Raw genomic sequence first — 18,471 nt, forward strand, 5'->3', positions numbered from 1 at the left:
TCTAGAAAATGTCTTTATTGTATTAAAATAAACTGTACAAATTTCAGTTAAAATTCTTGTGACTGAACATCTTTAGTAGTGGTGTCCTCTCTTGGGGCCTTGGTCTTTTTGGGAAGAAGCACCGCTTGGATATTGGGGATCACACCGCCATCTGAAATGGTGACACCAGCCAGTACCATGTTGAGCTCCTCATCGTTCTTCACCGCCAGCAGAATATGGCGAGGGGTGATGCGGCGCTTCTTGTTGTCGTGGCTGGCGTTGCCCGCGAGCTCCAGGATCTCAGCACAGAGGTACTCCAAGATGGCGGAGAGGTAGACTGCAGCTCCATTGCCCACACGTTTGCCATAGTTGCCCTTCCTCAGCAGCCTGTGGATGCGGCCAACTGGGAAGGTGATGCCCGCTCGCACAGACCTGGAAACTGTAGTTTTGGACTTTGAGGCAGCCGTCTTTCCTCGGCCAGACATCTTGGAACAGTACGGTGCTTTTCTCCAAATGGCAGAGTGACAAATCAGTACTAGGGGAAAAAACAAAAAAAGCCCATACACAGCTCACAAATGGAGTTACAGCTTCCAGGTAAAATCTCATTATGTATCATTCAACTACTTAATGTTTCAGTTATTTTTGCACAACTTACTATTCTCTAACAAGGAGTTGCTTAAGCTTTACAACAGTTTGATCCATGAATGGCTTAGTAGATTTCCCATTTCAATTAAAATGTTTTATTTAAATACTCCAATTCCACATTTTGACATGAGCCCAACGCATAACAAATCCTCACCTTTGTAAAGCTTCTAACAGGAGTTTCTCAGAAGGAATTGTCCATTGAGCAGCATTAGCTATCAAGTTGTGCAAAAAGTAAACTTTAGACAAGGTCAAATAAGTTCACCAGTCAAGATTCTAGTGCATTTTAGGTTAATCCTGAAAATCCATCTTTGTTAGTAGTGTATAAACAAAACCTGGGATCAGGAGTATCAAACTTGTTTAAAAAAAAAAAAAAAAAAAAAAAAAAAAAAAAAAAAAATCACAAGCCACATAGTTAATGCTTATAAAATTGTGAAATCACGAACACATTTCTAGAAGGGTCTAAAATTAAGAGACGGTGGTTTTTGACGAGCGACAAGGGCAGCCACCCAGGACGGCCCAGACGATCCACTGCCCTCCCCCACCGACGTCTGTAATTTCAATGTGCAGTTTAACGTTTCTACCCCCCACCCCAATAAACTAATACATTGCAATTCACTGCATAATTTCACATAATTGCCCTTCATTTGCTTAATCATAGTTATGACTAGTTTTGAAAAATTGTGCCAACCAGAAAGCTTTCACATATTACACAATGACATGGACAGTTGACACCTTAAAAGGAATTGTTTGGAAGAAACCAAGCATCCTACAACTGCTAGTATACACATTGTAATATACTTAATAATAGTAAACATTTGTTGCTTTTTTCCCCCCTTCATTGATATGCCCCCCCGATAGTAAAAACAAAAAAAAAAAAAAAAAAAAAAAAAAAAAAAAAAAAAAAAAAAAAAAAAAAAGGGTTCCCAAGCCTTACCTAGACAGACTAAAAATGGCACACACAAAAAAACAAAAAAAACAAAAAAACACCACCACACAATCTTAAGAGTCACCACCAAAGTTAATACAATTGTTGGTCAATCTTCTAATGCTACATACCTTCTCGGTGGCCCCAAACTAAGACAGGAGTACTGTGTTGGCCCTCAGCAAGCTTCTTTTATGACAGAGCGTGTTGATTGATGACACCTGGCTCACTCTCATTGCCAATCAAGAGAACTGCCGCAGAAACGATTTGCATGACTTCTCAAACGTTTCATCCAAACAATGCAGTCTACTGAGTACTGTATATATACATATATATATATATATATATATATATATATATATATATATATATTTATTTATTTATTTATTTTTTTTGCTTCATTTGCCAAACATAAAGTGGATGTTCATTTTAAAGACACTGTAAAGTCATTTTTGTGGTTTGTTTCTAAATACATTAAATCTGTTTGCATGTGTAGAGCCACACAACAGAGACATTTTTATTACGTTCGCGAGTCCACAAGGTAACAAACTAGTGAGCTCGCTAGACCACGCCGGGGTCATCTAATAATTCGGTGCCTTGCTCAGTGGAGTTGTGTGTGCGTCCCCACATAATAGAAAGTTAAGGTAAAATTAACTGTTTATTCAACACAGTGGCACACATTATTCAGCCTGCAGCTGTCTACAGACAATTGCGCACATATTGGTACTGTATGAACAAATGTGTTTGATTGACGGGTGAAAGTTGAGCAGGGCGTTTTCAGTACCTTCAGCGGACACAACCACAGCATCCTACTGCTGGAAGGTGGGCTTTATTCTTCATGATTTTGAAGTCTTATTTTATATACTTGGCTATTTTTTATTCATTCAACTTTGACAGGCTTGTTAACAACACTGTTTTATGTGGAGAGAGAGAGAGAGCGAGAAAAAGAGAGATTGGGACAGGTTTCTTGGCCCCCGGCGGTTCCTTGGAGTCTCAGTAGCTACTTGGCTTGTTTGTCCTGAGGGTTTGTCTAGTTTGGGGATGGGAGGAGCACTTTTCTGCACTGGTGAAAGGTTGACTGAATGTTCTTAGCCCAACACAGCAATCACTGCAACCCAGTCTTAAGTACTGGTTGTGTCCAGAATTGGCACTGCATAAGGGTTTTTGCTTTATATATGGATGTGAGGCCTCCTGGAGTTTAGGGTGCAATGGGATGCATTTAGTACTAATTAGTCTACTGCTTGAATTTGTCTAGTTTTGCTTCACATAATGTATCACACCCTTTCTGGATTGATGAACGATTAAAAAAAAAAATTCTGTTGTGGTTGTTATCAGTCTTTGCCTAAACCACTAACACACAGGAATTTAATTTATTTTATTTTATTTTATTTTATTTAACCTGTCCAGTTCAGCTGCATGGCCATGCAGAATGGTGGATCTATATGCCTTTTGTGCTGGAAAAGTTTTGCTGTGCAACAGTAGAGTTTGAAATACTCCCTATGCTTATTTTTTAATTTTACTTTTAATTATTCTGATGGTAATTGAAAATGCAGCCGTACAGAAAAGGGCTTTAGGGGACAGACATTTGTGGATTGGGGATGGGGAGAAGCTAACCAATAGGACAAGATGAGAGAGGACAGAAAAGGGCAAGACAGGACAGGACAAGACAGGATGAAACGAGCAGTGCTACTGATGAGTGGTGTGGTGGGATGCTTTTTATAGGGTCTAAACACCTGTAAGAACCTGTGAGTTGATATCTTAATATAACCTGTGTTATTATTAGTGGTCCCAGCACAAGCAATTCAAGCCTATAACGTGTCTATGGAATTTATTAGTGAACGACAAGCATATCACATGCATCTTAGTCAATTGGTGTATATATGGAGTTGATGAGCTGGCAATTTGAGGAAGGGTAGGCCCGGTCCCCTTCACCCACAAGGGCCAAGCGAGCGAGGGGACCCAGCCAGGGGGAGGCCACCCACTCCCCAGGACCCAGGGCGGTCCCCTAGCCCAACCGAAGCGCCTCAACCAGTCCCAAAGAGAGAGGAATGGGTAGCACATTCCTCTCCCACGTTCAATCCCCCCCAAGTCTAGCAAAGAGTAATGTGATGTGAATACGATGGTTACCACGTCCCCGACTGGCAACCATTATCCCTGTACTGGTATCGTGTGTGGTGTCGTGCATTAAAATTAGGGAGACTGGTGGGGGTGAGGCAAGACGGTCACGGGGCAATGATGACCCGCAAGCGTCACCCTTAAAATGAATCCCAGCAACCCTAAACCTCTGATCATAGAATCGTCCCCGCTGCTCACATAAACTTAAGGATTTTGGGCTTCCCGGTGAAATTTCAGAATGAACCTAAAACACTATAGTTTTCACAGGTGAACTTAATGTGACCTTCTCTAAACTTCTGAATGCACAACTCCAGCTGTTCCGTTTTCAAGATTTTTTGCACAATTTTTTTTTCTAACATGGAGCTGAATGACAAAATTTCCAACATGTGATCGAGGTATCAACCAATATATTTTCTGGTTCTTTTGATAGATTTAAAGCGTTATTGATACAGTACATCACAATCATTTTCAACAAGCAAACCAGGGAGGGAGAAAAATATTTAATTTACAGTATTTTGTTTAAAGTGATGCACGCACAGTGAGATGCTGTTGCAGTCCGGAGTTTTTAGCCAAGCGGTAGTGCGCTCAGCACTCAATCTGTGAGGACGGTGGTGAGTCCAGATGTGGTTGCACCGCGTGTGACGACCACCGTTATTCAAAGTTGTATACATAGATGTATAAATAAATTTGGTTTTGATATAACGAAATAAATAAATAAATAAATGCAGATTTACTTTGCAATCTATAGGACTGTTTTATGAGACATTATAGTAATAGTCACGTTGGATTTGAATAATCATAATTTTTTACCTCACTAAAAAGACTCATCTAGTCAGGTTGAGCATATTCCTTCCTCCTGCTACAATGCAACAATGGTAGCCAGCTTTGCCCTCCGCCCATGAGCGTGACAATGAGACACCGAGAACACAAAGAGACATTTGGACTGTGCGTATTAATTTAAAAAGATGGCGAAGGGCCAGTCACGGAGTATCCAGAAGACAAATTAAGCGGGGACCTTCCCCAGTAGGGTGTCCTTGGACAGATTGGATGCAAGGAAGCAAGGATACGCCTTGGAAGCTGTCACATGGCTGCTTTTAATCAACTACCCTACTATCTTTGGGGTCATTCGATGTTTAACGTCTCGAAATGGATTATTTTCATCTTTTGTTTTTTTGCTTAATTATGTTACCTAATTTTATAGTTACAACTGGTTAAACTAAAATGACAGTAAATGATGATAGCGTTAAATCTGTTCCCCAGACTTCCCCAGCCACTTCATCCAGCTCTTCCGGGGGGATCCCGAGGCGTTCCCAGGCCAGCCGAAGGACGGAGTCTCTCCAGCGTGTCCTGGGTCGTCCCCGGGGTCTCCTCCCGGTGGGACGTGCCTGGAACACCTCACCAGGGAGGCGTCTCCTCACCAGGGAGGCATCTCCTCTCGATGTGGAGGAGCAGCGACTCTACTCTGAGATCCTCCCGGATGACCGAGCTTCTCACCCTATCTCTAAGGGAGAGCCCGGACACCCTGCGGAGGAAACTCATTTCGGCCGCTTGTATCCTGGATCTCGTTCTTTCAGTCACGACTCACACCTCGTGACCATAGGTGAGGGTAGGAACGAAGATCGACCGGTAAATTGAGAGATTCGCCTTTCGGCTTAGCTCCTTCTTTACCACAACGGACCAATACAAAGTCCGCATCACTGCAGACGCTGCACCGATCCGCCTGTCGATCTCCCGTTCCATTCTTCCCTCACTCGTGAACAAGACCCCAAGATACTTGAACCCCTCCACTTGGGGCAGGATCTCATCCCCGACCTGGAGAGGGCACGCCACCCTTTTGTGACTGAGGGCCATGGTCTCAGATTTGGAAGTGCTGATTCTCATCCCAGCCGCTTCACACTCAGCTGAGAACTGCTCCAGTGAGAGTTGGAGGTCACAGCTTGATGAAGCCAACAGAACCACATCATCTGCAAAAAGCAGAGATGCAACACTGAGGCCACCAAACCCATGGGTGCTGGCCCAGCCACCAGGCGCTCGCCTTCAAGCCCCACCTCCAGACCTGGCTCCAGAGGGGGACCACGGTGACCCACGTCCGGGCAAGGGAAACCTGAGTCCATTGGTTGTCGTCATCATAAGGGCTCTTTGAGCCGTGCTTTGTCTGGTAACTCACCTAGGACCAGTTTGCCAGACAACCTAGCTCCTAGGATCATGGGGACACACAAACCCCTCCACCACGATAAGGTGACGGCTCAAGGAGGGGCTCAGCTGAAGGTTACTATCAAACTAAAAATAAAACAAAGAGAATTACATGTTGTGTATTTAAAACAACCACATAGCCTCCGCTAGTTGAATCCTAAAGTACAATGGGAAACTTCAGAGGCACATGTACTAACAATTAACATCTATGTGGCAGTGTTGTTACACTTTAAGCAACGGATACTGGAACACAAATGGTGTAGTAACACGTAGACAGACTATGTAATACAGTTGTACAGTAGACACTTTATCCTCTGCGAAGAACGACGAATACGACTGCCTTACTGAGAAGCCGAGAGAGGAGCTGAGTCTCAAGTACAGTACAGTATAGCTGTATGATTTTCTTATACTGCCGCCAGGTGGCCAAGGTACACACACCAGAATGAGCAGCACAATGTGCATTGAAGGAAAAAGTGTGACAAAAACGGTTTAAAAATATTTTTTTTTCATCTCAAATGTCACTACTGTATGTTTTCTTTCTCGTTGAAAACATCTAAAAAAATTTGGGGCAGTCTGGAATGGATTAATGGCATGTTCATTAATATCAATAGGGAAAGATGATTTGCGATTTGTTTTGAGTTACAAGCGTTGTCAAGGAACAAATTAATCTCGTATCTCAGAGTACCACTGTATTTACAAGGTACATATCAACAGAAATGAATGCCTCCCGCAAATTGACACCTACCTTTTCCATCAGAAAAAAACAGGTGGCAAAAGGGCTCACACTCTGTACTTGAGTAGAAGCACAAAAGAAAAGATTGGTAACGGTAGAAATCCAGATTAAACTCCTGTACTTAAGTAAAAGTATTAAAGTACAGACTGAAATGTACTACCAACATTTATGCAAACAAAACAATATGTGCCCATAGCTTTGCTCATGTTATGAACTGAGTAGCGAAAAAAATCGATATTGCTAATAATGACAACTGTAAAAATACACCTCATTTTTATGTGTTTTATTTGGTTAGACAATTTTCGGAAACATGGCCATGGATGGGTAATATCATACTTCTCTGTGTCTACTGCCAAATGAATTGTCAACTATTTTGATAATTGATCAATCCTTGAGATACATTGTATAACTTCAAATTATCCATATTAAAATTGGAAATTTCAGCCTCTCAACAGCAAATATATATAGATTTCGGTGGTCCTCCATGAAAGAAAACTGATTATTTTTGACATTTTCTGACATGCTACAGACTAAATCACTACCTGGATCATAATCTATAAATATATGAGCATTTTCTGCACCGTCAATTTAAAATAGTGTCCTGTTTTTTAATAAAGACAACAATTTTACAAATATATATATTTTTTTATCCAATTCTTTGATGAATCGAATAAATAATCAACAATTTATACGATTATTAAAAGAAATTGTTAATTGCAGCCCTAGGAGAAGTTGCAAATGCCGAACTACAAATATGCACGGGTCCACTGTACAACTACCTGAAACAATGCACTTAAGTACAGTAACAAAGTATTTGTACTTTGTACTCTAACGTGATCCCGCCACAATGTTGTGTACATCTATGTTTCTGCTCCCAGGAGCTTCCTCTGTAGAAATGCACTTATTGGTAGCTGTTCGTTTAATTTATCTGACAACTGTCCATTTATCATCTGCAGTACCACTCGTCATGACAACGACGCTGAGGGTGACACGTCGGCGCACGAAGTGGTGTCTGGTACGTCTGGCCCTTCTTGTAATTTGCACTTAATAAGGAGACAATCAAGGCGTCCACAGCTTTGAGTAATTATAAGTGAGTAATATTTATAATCACACAGAGTGCAGATGGTGGGAGACAGAAGGTCTAAACAGTGTCACTTTCTTCAAATTAGCTTTGTATTTCAGACATAGCCATCAAGCTGTAAGTGGAGGACACTTAATACATTCCTGTAAGTTGTTTTCTTCCCCAGCTATGGTAAAGTCATAAAAAAAAAAAAGTCTCTGTTTCTGGAAGTAGCACTCCCCGTTCTTCCTATTTCTGGAACTTCTGGATGGTGGATGAGTCAAGAATAGAAATCTTTGACAGATTTTTCCATTCCAAGTCTACTTCCTGATCACTCTTGCTGCAAACTTTTATCCTCTTCGTTGGTACCATGTCAGATGTGATGGCTACCATATGTCCGTACCCCCTTTTCAACACCAGCGTGGGAGGAGTAAAAAGCTATTATTTGGCACCGAGCGTCTCCATATGGGGTTTGACCAGAAGAAGGACATCATCACATCATTAGAAGGATGGAGAACAAAGACATTTTCCATCATTCCGCCTTCCATCCCACCTGTACACTACCACCACCCCTCCTTTCCTCGAAACCATCTGTTTTTCTCCCCTTCCTCTTTGGTTCCCGTTTTACTTTTTAGCCATTAGAGTGGAACATCCAAAGTGGAACACAATCGTCTTGATTGTCTTCTAATTTCAAAACGCTTCCCATACGAAATAATGCGAAGTGAATGAATACCGTGTCTTTTTTGGACTGCACAGACGATGATGTTTTATGTAGCATTTTAAGATTCTTTAGTACCATACAAATACAAAGAAAAGGTAACTACTGTAAAACAAGACTAAATAAAAGTAAAATAAAGTACAACTACTAGGCATGTGAAGACACCTGCTGGCCAGACACTTAAGACAAAATCCTTTATACAGATGCGTTATTGCGTTATTGTTCAATGGAACCAAAAATTCCAAAAGGTGCAGCAAATTCAACACTGCTCGTCACCAAAAGAACACCATATCTGCAGTGAAGCATAAGCATTTCCAATGTCATAAGTTCCATTTCATGCTCAATGTTTATCATTGCACTTTTGCTAATTGCCATCACTAGCACCCTTGCAAAACACCAAGAAAAGACCATGCACTCATGGTCGACAACGAGGCTCTCTAAAGCAGTCACGCCAGCGGACAATCCAAAGGGAAGATGCATTTTTGGGGTGTAAGCATAGCTAGCTAGCTAACTGCACATCACAATTGCAGCAGATAACCGCTGATGCCAACAAAGGCACTCAAGTTATCCCCAAGGGCCCGAATGGGCCCCATTTAGTCACGCCCCCAAAAGTCTGGAAAACTGAACAGGTAAAAAACAGTTTAATGCTAGATATCCATAGTTCAGTACTACATATTTCTCAGTCTTGTCACATATTTTCAGTCCTTTCTTCAAACATGTATTATACATTTAGAGAAAAAAAATGTCAATTTACTTTCCAGGGTCTATAAAGAAACACACCTCATACCATAATATGCCTGCAGTACACTCACACACGTCTTTAAATATGAATTCCCACGTCTGTGATGTGTTCGAGGGAGTTTCCCATTCCCAGCCCTCCTTCTTCCTTGAGAACAGCCATGTAGAGGAAGTGGCAGTGCTGGCATGGTTCTCTTCCCAAGTGGACCCCACCCGCAGAGGTGGGTCACCGTGTAAAAAAAAAAAAAAAAAAAAAAAAACCCTTCTGGATTCTGGTTTATGTTTCAAGAATTGTTGATTCCAAGATCCCGCTCCCCTCATAACATGACAAGCCGAGCCGCTCTGCTCGCTAATAAACACCGTATATTGCTCTATTTCACAGCTGGACTTTCCTCCGAATGTCTATTCTTTTGAGAGGAGGAATTCCCAAGCCGTCACTCAGGATGTTATGACATGAGTTCCGCTCGTTGGATGCGTGTTTTGCAGAACAAAAAAAAAAAAACATTCCAACCCGCCAAAAAATACTTCATTTAAGTTACATTTATGAGATAACAAGGGTTCAAGAAGTTGAAGAAATATGTACACCAGAGTAGAAACTGGCCATTAGACTACTAAAACAGCAAACTGAAGACATGAAAGTGGACGGAAATAGTTTTCACAGCATTCATTTGTATTTGAGCCACTGAGAGCTAGAGTGGGCTAAATCAGATTATTTTTTTTCATTTTTAAGTGCGCAAATAGAGAAAAGCAATATATTTGAGATGAATACTGGTCTAAATCAAGGTTGAAATGAAATGTTGTCATGTATGGGGCAGTCCATTATCGCACTCAGCACTTTTCCTAATTCATCACTGCAACACTGGGCCAACATCCAAGAAAGCATGGTTCAGAAATTGATAAGACTCAGAAAGTAAGTACTGGTGTAGCTTGGGTGTCATTGCCTCTGCATGTTAGTGTAGTTGAATGTTATTTATTATCTTTCAAGATGTCACCTAAGATGACAATATTTAATATTTAGGCTTGATTTGTTTTTACATATATTATATTGGTATAAAATAAATTACATACGTATTTAACTTTTGTCAATTCTCGTAAGTCAAGGCACTGGTATCTCAAGTCACCACTGTATTATGTACAAGTATGTTCTGGATACTTCTTTTCACAGAAATTGCAAAAACAAGTATCCAGAAGAAGTAATCATTGCTATGTAAAAGACAAAATCCACAGATTTGACGACAGTCATGAAATTTTAAATCACCTGCAAAATGAAAAGAAAAGAAGACAAAAATGGATGTAGCCCACTCTTGTTCTCGGTGGCTCACTTGCAACATGGAAGGGTCATTTTATGTAAATCCAAAATAACACTATGGTTAACATAGATTTGGGTTGGGCCACATTCTCCCAAGTGCGCAGATTTTCTCATCGACTTCAGTCTGTCATTCACGCACCTTCACATTCAAGCATGCATGTTGGGTTAATTGACGACAATGTAAATTCTCCATTGTTGTGAATGTGACTATGAATGGATGTTTGTCTAAATGTGCCCTCCAACTGGTTGGTGTACCCTGTCTCTTTTCAACTGGACCCCATCCCAGCTGACGAGAGTAATATAAGAAGAAAATAATGAATTACTTGAAAAAATCTGCTCAAAATATTGATTCTAAATTGCGTACAAAGAGCAGAACACAAACAATAACAAACGTGATTTTTAAAGCACAATGAAGATACTGAAAGTCACGCAAGCAAGTGGAATGGAAGGAATGTTTATACAAGCTGTTTTTTGCGTGTGCTTGTCCCCAGAAACACAATCCACAGGTGTCTTTTTCACAACACAATACTAATTCATATAAGTATCCTATAATTGCTTCCATGCATTATTAGCATGCATCTTCAAAACACGCCTGGATGGGACACCTGCTATATGGTAATCATTGTTCCCACAAAAGCATTTGATGGTGCGCCGTGAGCACCCAGATGGCCTGTACGTGGCCATATCTGTGTGTTCACTCTACCCACGCACACACACACACACACACACACACACACACACACACACCTGATGTTGACTCAGAGCAGGTTTTGGGAAATGGCGAAAGAATGTGGCTTTTTTTTCATACAGGAGGTGGATGTAGCTGCGATGAATTATAGAGTTTACTAACACACACACATGGAACCCCCTCCCCCAATAAAATAACATTACGGTTATAAAAAATAAAGCTGTCTTCCTACCTCCAGCCTTTGCTTGTTGCGCCTTCTCTTCTTTTCTAATTTGATCAAAACTGTGCACCTGAAGGTTTTGACCTTTTCCTCTCCATGTTTATGATAAATAACATTTCCCATTATTCCCCAAGAATGCCCCCCCAACACACATAAACATACACCCACCCACCATCTTTTCTTGCATCCCTTCTACCGCCACTTCACAAAGCGGTGCACATTCCCCATACAATCACCAACGATTTACATATCATGATGCCAATAGAAAACCATTAAACTTAACAAATGCCACCCTATGCAGACACACATGTTGCACATACCAGAAACTGCCACTGCATACATATTTCAATCACTTTATTGAATAAACAAACATATTCATACATGAGCTGGTGATGGCCACAACTCATGCTGATTCACTCAACACGAGTTGGCCAGTTAACAGCCAGCCAACTCTACATTCTCATTTGCTGACGCCCATGTCACTCACCAGGCCAGGCCCTGGCTTTTAAAACCATACAAACTCAAAGTCATACTACAGTAGAACTGGCTTTGAATAGAAAGTGGGAATGGCGACCCTGAATGTACAAAAAAAAGTATTACCTGCACCCCACATGCACATTTTATTGCGTTCAATAATGCAAAATAAATTTTTATCCAATAATTCGATTAACTGATGGGATAATCTGTAAAATACGCTATTCTAAAAATATTTGATAGCCCCAAAAATTCTAAACTGAATTGAGTTGAACTTCTCTCGCTCTCGTACAGTGCAGATACGTTTTTGCTCGCTCTGCTTGCTTCGCTTCTGTTTACATTTTTTTCTTGCTGATAAGATTGTTTTTCTTCTAAAAAAAAATAGAACCAGCGACTCCTGGATATTTTTAAACCTGTGGGACTGTACTTTTTTTGTAGATACAGTCAGTTGTTGCTATATTCCAATATTTTCTGATACCTTCTCCCCATTACGTGAGCCTGCTAATTAGCACAAGCCTGCTATTAGCAACAAGACCAGCAATCAAGATTCCTCCCTTTTCCACTGAGGACTATCGCGGACTGCTGCAGAGGATGTCAATCCTGGAAACAAAAATCCACCGTATTGAAGTGTATGTGGATGTAAATTGACAGTCGGGGAATGAAATCACTCTCCCGATGTCTCAAAATGGTGAGCAGAAGTATGCTAACAGACAGCCACTTATCTCAACAAAGAAGACGGATGCGGACTGTGGAAACAGTAATGCGGGCTGCTTCAACGCCGAGTGAGAGGCCGTTGACAGTCGCTACAGCGAAGGGCGAGAAAAAAGGATGTGAGTCAATGCAAAACATTGACATCAGACTTACAAATAGATTTGAGCCATTTTTACAAAACCAAGAATGCTCATCCCCCACCATCCCTGAAAGGTATGAAACGAAATCCATCCATCCATCCATTTTCTGAGCCGCTACTCCTCACTAGGCTCGCGGGCGTGCTGGAGCCTATCCCAGCTATCATCGGGCAGGAGGCGGGGTACACCCAGAACTGGTTGCCAGCCAATTGCAGGGCATATACAAACAAACAAAGAAACAACCATTCGCACGCACATTCAAACCTACGGGCAATGTAGAGTTGTCGATTAACCTCGCATGCATGTTTTTGGGATGTGGGAGGAAACCGGAGTGCCCGGAGAAAACCCACGCAGGCACGGAGAGAACATGCAAACTCCACACAAGCGGGGCCGGGGATTGAACCCCGGTCCTCAGAACTGTGAGGCAGACGCTCTAACTAGTCATTCACCGTGCCGCCTGAAACTAAATCATACAAGAAAAAAATGGCACCCCAAACATTAATAGTTGGTGATGGAGCTGTCAAGGATGTGAAATGTTTTTGCAGTGAGAAGAACACCAAAGTACTGTGTTTTACCAATGACATGGTGTCTGATATCTCTAAAAGAAATCCTGGAGATCACTAATCAGCACCCAACTGTGAAATCTGTCATTATACACACATGGGCCCTGGATGTTCTCAAGCAGCAATCTGAGGTACTGAAGTGAGATTTCATTGATCTAACAAAAGTGCAATGTTTTAATGCTGAGGTTTTTATTAGTGGACCTCTCCCACTTGTACGATTTGGAGATGGACGTTTCTCTAGGCTCAGTCAATTAAATAAGTGGCGCAAAGAAGTGTGTACGGCACTATCCGTGAGTTTCATTGACAATTTCTGCATTTTTTGGGAGCGCAGACATCTTTACAAGGCAGACGGTTTCTGTCTAATAGACAAGGGGTTAAGTTATTGGCTGCCAACCTTTTTTACTGTGTACGTCATTCAGCAGCCCAAAAAGAAAACACTGGCCTTGGTGATGCAGTTGTTCCTAAACAATCGGAGGAACAGGAGATAAGGCGACACGAGGCGCAGATGGATTCATCAGGGTCATCCAAACACCCGGAGGAGCGAATGACAAATGTGATGAGCCAGCACATTGAATCTCCCACACCCCTCCCTGCCCCATTGGAGCAAAGCCCAACGTAAAACTCACTCTCTACTATCTTATATTCTCTCCTCGGTGTGACGGACAGGATGAAGATGATTGTCAATATTGGAATCCATTGCACACCATCCCAAGATCTTCCTCCCATCCCCCCTCGCCTGAAACCACCGTCCACTAAGATGCGAATGGCCCCTCCTCCACCCATGAAGAACCTTATCTGCGAATCTGACTGATATCTGCGGGGTCTTTTCCAAAATAAGTCAGACCCCTGTGGAGATCAGGCATTTTTGATCCCTGTAATTACAAGGGACAAAAAGTAGAACTACAAACTTAGTGAGGATTAAAAGTGAATCTATCAAACTATTGCCTCCAGTTATCTCTGTGAGACTAGTTATTTTCAATATCAGGTCACTGGGTAATAAATCAATGTTGATTAATTACAACCTATGATCTGGACTTTTTGTTACTAAATGAAACATGGTTAACAGAAAGTAGCTGTAATACCATTTTAAATGAGGCACCAGCAAAAGTTTTATTTTAGTGTCAAATAGGGGAAAAAGGTGGTGGTATCGCTGTTATTTTTAAGTCATTATTTCAGTGTAAAGAAAATATATTGGGTGATTTTAGCTCTTTTGAATATCTCTGTTTTTAGTTAAAGGTGACCCAAATGTTATAGTTTTAATAATTTATAGGCCTCCAAGATACAATAGAAAATGTATGGAGGACTTTTCAGAAGTGCTATCAGTTATTTGTACTATTTTGTCATAACGGGAGACTTTAACATTCATGTTGACAATAACATGGAAAAATAATCTCAAGAACCCTCTGCTATACTAGACACATTTGACCTATCTCAACATATTAAGAGTCCAACCCACACTCAAGGTCACATCTTAGACTTGGTCATCTCTAAGGATGTTGAAATTCTATCAATTGACGTTAAGGATATGGCTATTTCTGACAATTTGTGTGTATTCTTTGAATTACAGATTCTTCCAAAACTTCAGACAACATCTATGTCTATTAAGAAAAGGTACATAAATGAGAGTACCGCCACTAAGTTTATGGAGACCATTGCTGTGCCACAAACTGTGAATGCTGAGACAGTTGATGAACGTTTGGATAATTTCACCTGTAAAATCTCAAACGTCATGAATGCTGTCGCTCCTATTAAAACTAAGACAATCTTGAGGTGACCTAGAACACCGTGGAGGAGCACAATTATGGTAAAGACCTCTAAATCTAAGTGTAGGAAAGCAGAAGGAGAAAAACTAAACTCCAAATTGACTATGACCTCTAGAGACAAAGTATTTGTAATTTTAACCAAGACTTCAACAATCCTCACACTCTGTTTGCTGTGGTTGACAAGCTCACAACCCCCCCAAATCAGATAACTCCATAACTTCACACAACAGATAAAGCAAGGAATTTGCCTGCTATTTTAGTGAAAAAAAATACAATCCATCAGGTTAAATATTAGCACAATTCAGCAAAATGATAACATTATACTACATCTCAAGCCACGCAGGAAAAACTCTATTACCATATTAGAACTTGATACAGTTGACCAAAAAACTGGAGAGAAAACGGTTCAGCAGCTGAAACCATCAACAAGCTGTCTTGACTCAATACCCTTTGACTTTTTCAAAGCTATTGTAAAGTCTGTGCTACCTGATTTGCAGCAAATAATCAATTGCTCACTCCAGTCAGGCGAGTTTCCTAAAGCTCTTAAAGTAGCTGCCATTAAGCCTCTGCTAAAAAATAGAGCGCTGGACGCTTCCATGTTAGCAAGCTATAGACCCATCTCAAATCTCCCTTTCATAGCCAAGATTGTTGAGAAAATCATTTTTAATCAACTCAGCAATTTCTTGAACTTAAATTGACTTTTTGACAAATTTCAATCAGGGTTCCGAACTCATCACAGTACAAAATCTGCTCTTCTCAAAGTGCTAAATGATATAAGATTGAATACTGACTCAGAAAAGGTGTCAATTCTGGTCTTGCTGGACCTCAGTGCGGCTTTTGATACGGTAGATCATAATATACTGCTGAACAGGTTGGAAACGTGGGTAGGACTAAATGGAACAGTCCTTAAATGGTTCAGGTCCTACCTGGAGGAAAGGAGTTATTTTGTAACCATTGGAAGTGTTCAATCTCATCGAATGGGAATGACCAATGGGGTCCCTCAAGGGTCAGTTCTTGGACCCCTCCTGTTTAGCCTGTATATGCTACCCTTGGGTCAAATTCTTCAGAACTTTAATTTTGACTATCATAGCTATGCAGATGACACACAGTTATAGCTAGCAGTGTCTCCAGATGACTACAGTTCAATTGAGGTGTTGTGTCACTGTCTAAAACAGATAACTATCTGGATGAGCCAAAATTTTCTTCAATTAAACCACAACAAAACTGATAATTGTTTTTGGCAATAAAGAAAAGAGAATTGCTGTTAGTAAATACCTAGAGTCACTTTCTTTAAAAACCAAAGACCAAGTCCGAAACCTTGGTGTTCTAATAGATTCCGACCTGATTTTCGACAGTCATATCAAATCAATTACTAAAACTGCCTTCTACCATCTGAAGAACATATCCAGAGTGAAGGCTTCATTTTTTATTTTATTTTATTTTTTTCTTTGTTTTAAATGTTTATAAGCTGTTTTTTTCCTTTGTTTTTAAATTATTTTAACCATGTAAAGCACATTGAGTTACCTTGTGTATGCTTTGCTTTGCTTAAATTTGAACAAGTCAGTTTGATTAGTTTAACAAATATCTTAGTAGAGTCCAGTTTGACATGCTTTTCATCCAAACATACACATACACATACACATGCACACACACACACAGGCACACACCCATACACACAAAGCAGTGATTGTTGTTTTTCTCCATCGCTACCGTGCACTTTAAATCTTTGGGAAAGTTTTTAATGTGACACATTTTGAAAACATATAAAACCCGCACGCCTCTTTTTAATGTTAGTTAATCATCAATTCTTCCTTGGTTCAGTGCAATGCTTTTAAGGCAACCTTTATTATGAAACAGTTTATTCCTCATTAAACACTAACACGAAAACATAAAAAGAACTATAGTGATCTTATGTGATGTTTTTGTTTGGCACTGGACGCTATTGTGATAGTGTGAGTGATAGTGTGTAATTGTGAGATTTTGCTATGGAAACCAAGGTTGAAATTTTTGGCCTTAATTTCAGAAGGTATATTTGCCACAAGCACAACATTGCTCATCACCAAAAGAACACGTTACCTGATTGGTCAGTTTTGAACACAGCCATATAGTTATAAGAGGGTCTTTCCTTTTTTTTTTTTTTTTTTTACACTTTACACAATTTTTAAAATTTCCCCTCTTAAAAATTCAATTGAGTTGTACAGACACTAGCTCACATTAATGGTGGAAATAGTTTTAAAATTATTTATCTTGGTCTATTTTTTTACATTACAAAAACATGAAATTTTACCAGGGGTGTGTAGACTTTTTATATCCACTTTACAGTATGCTCATTTTACTGACTCACTAAATGATGCCTGATACTCTGCAGTTGAACGTGATAAGTATGAGGACATACTGTAAATGTCAGTTGTTTTCAGTTTTTAAGGGACTTTGTGGAAATCGTTCTAAATTCAAATTTTCAGCTCAAAATTCTTCGTCAAAAGATATCAGTTAATTAAATCGTAAAGCGTCGTCTTCAGATGAGGACAGATGCTTCTGGATGCGGCGCATTTGCTCACGTCGAAAACAGAGGAAACGGAGCGCAAACAGGGGGAGTGAGAGGTGAAAACGAGGGGAAACAGTGAGCTCAGACACACACAAACCTGTAGGGAAGCGCTAGTTTGGGCCGGGACGAGTTTGCAGATGTTTCAAGTGCAAATCTAATCTTTACGCCAGGCCTTCTCCCTCCTCTCATTGCCTCTTTCCCTTCCACTCTCTTTTTGTATATTTATTTGAGTTTTCTCTTTGGTAACACTGCAGCATGTGTTTATACTGTATATCTCAGGGGCAACCTGTACATGTCTTCTAGACCTATTTATATGTATGTTTACTGTATGTATGTATGTATGTATCTGTATATGCGGCTGTGTTATACTCCACTTGTCTGTGCAATAATGTCTTTGTGTTGGCTCCACAGTCTCCACTTTGCTGCAGTGACCTGTTTTATTGCTGCCCTCAGTCTCATCTTGACGAGATGTTAATAGTTCAATTTCATCACACATCACCTGTACTTATCTGTCTGTCTATCTATGTGTTGGTTCCACAGTCTCAGTCTCTGTTCTCTCAGAGAACATACTGAAGGTGCAGAAACAGTCATTTCTTTGCTGTTCATGGAATTGTCCAAGGCATTAAGAATTAAAAACAATACTACCGCTCGCCTATTTGTAACATCACAAATCATCCTCCCTGAACCAGGAGTGTCATTCTAGCTGTAAATCGTGGCGATCGTGTCAAACTTCTCCTGTTCGATTTTGTGCTTTGCTTTCTTGTCTGATTAAATGTGAGACAACGGTCGTAAATTATTTGATGGAAGCTGTCCTATGAGACTACCACTTGCAAACTGTTAATTTAGCAGCGACTCCAACCCTCATGGTGGTAAACATCTGGAGAAGAAGTCATTTTGTCCCGTTTGCTGCATTTCTTGTCTAATTGACTTAACAACTATCAATGACGGATAGACCGTA

The 18,471-nt window shown here is 40.5% G+C and overlaps 1 protein-coding gene across 2 annotated transcripts; it reads right to left on the reverse strand.

Moving 5' to 3' along the window:
• Positions 1-1,822, reverse strand: LOC133482199 (late histone H2A.2.2-like). 2 transcript variants are annotated; one of them, XM_061782044.1, is made up of 3 exons: positions 1,681-1,721; positions 779-836; positions 1-514 (listed from the first exon to the last, which is right to left on the reverse strand). In XM_061782044.1, exon 3 carries the CDS (start codon positions 462-464, stop codon positions 48-50), a length of 417 nt encoding a protein of 138 aa, XP_061638028.1. In that variant the 5' UTR covers positions 465-514; positions 779-836; positions 1,681-1,721; the 3' UTR covers positions 1-47. The 2 variants fall into 2 exon arrangements, with proteins under 2 accessions (XP_061638028.1, XP_061638027.1); XM_061782043.1 differs by lacking the exon at positions 779-836 and having other exon boundaries at positions 1,681-1,822.
• Between the last annotated feature and the right edge of the window lie 16,649 nt (positions 1,823-18,471).

Source organism: Phyllopteryx taeniolatus, chromosome 8 (assembly GCF_024500385.1).
Source record: "Phyllopteryx taeniolatus isolate TA_2022b chromosome 8, UOR_Ptae_1.2, whole genome shotgun sequence".
Taxonomy (NCBI): domain Eukaryota; kingdom Metazoa; phylum Chordata; class Actinopteri; order Syngnathiformes; family Syngnathidae; genus Phyllopteryx; species Phyllopteryx taeniolatus.

Coding starts and splice junctions, on each gene's coding strand:
- LOC133482199 (XM_061782043.1), bottom strand. CDS start 464: ATGTCTGGCCGAGGAAAGACGGCTGCCTCAAAGTCCAAAACTACAGTT.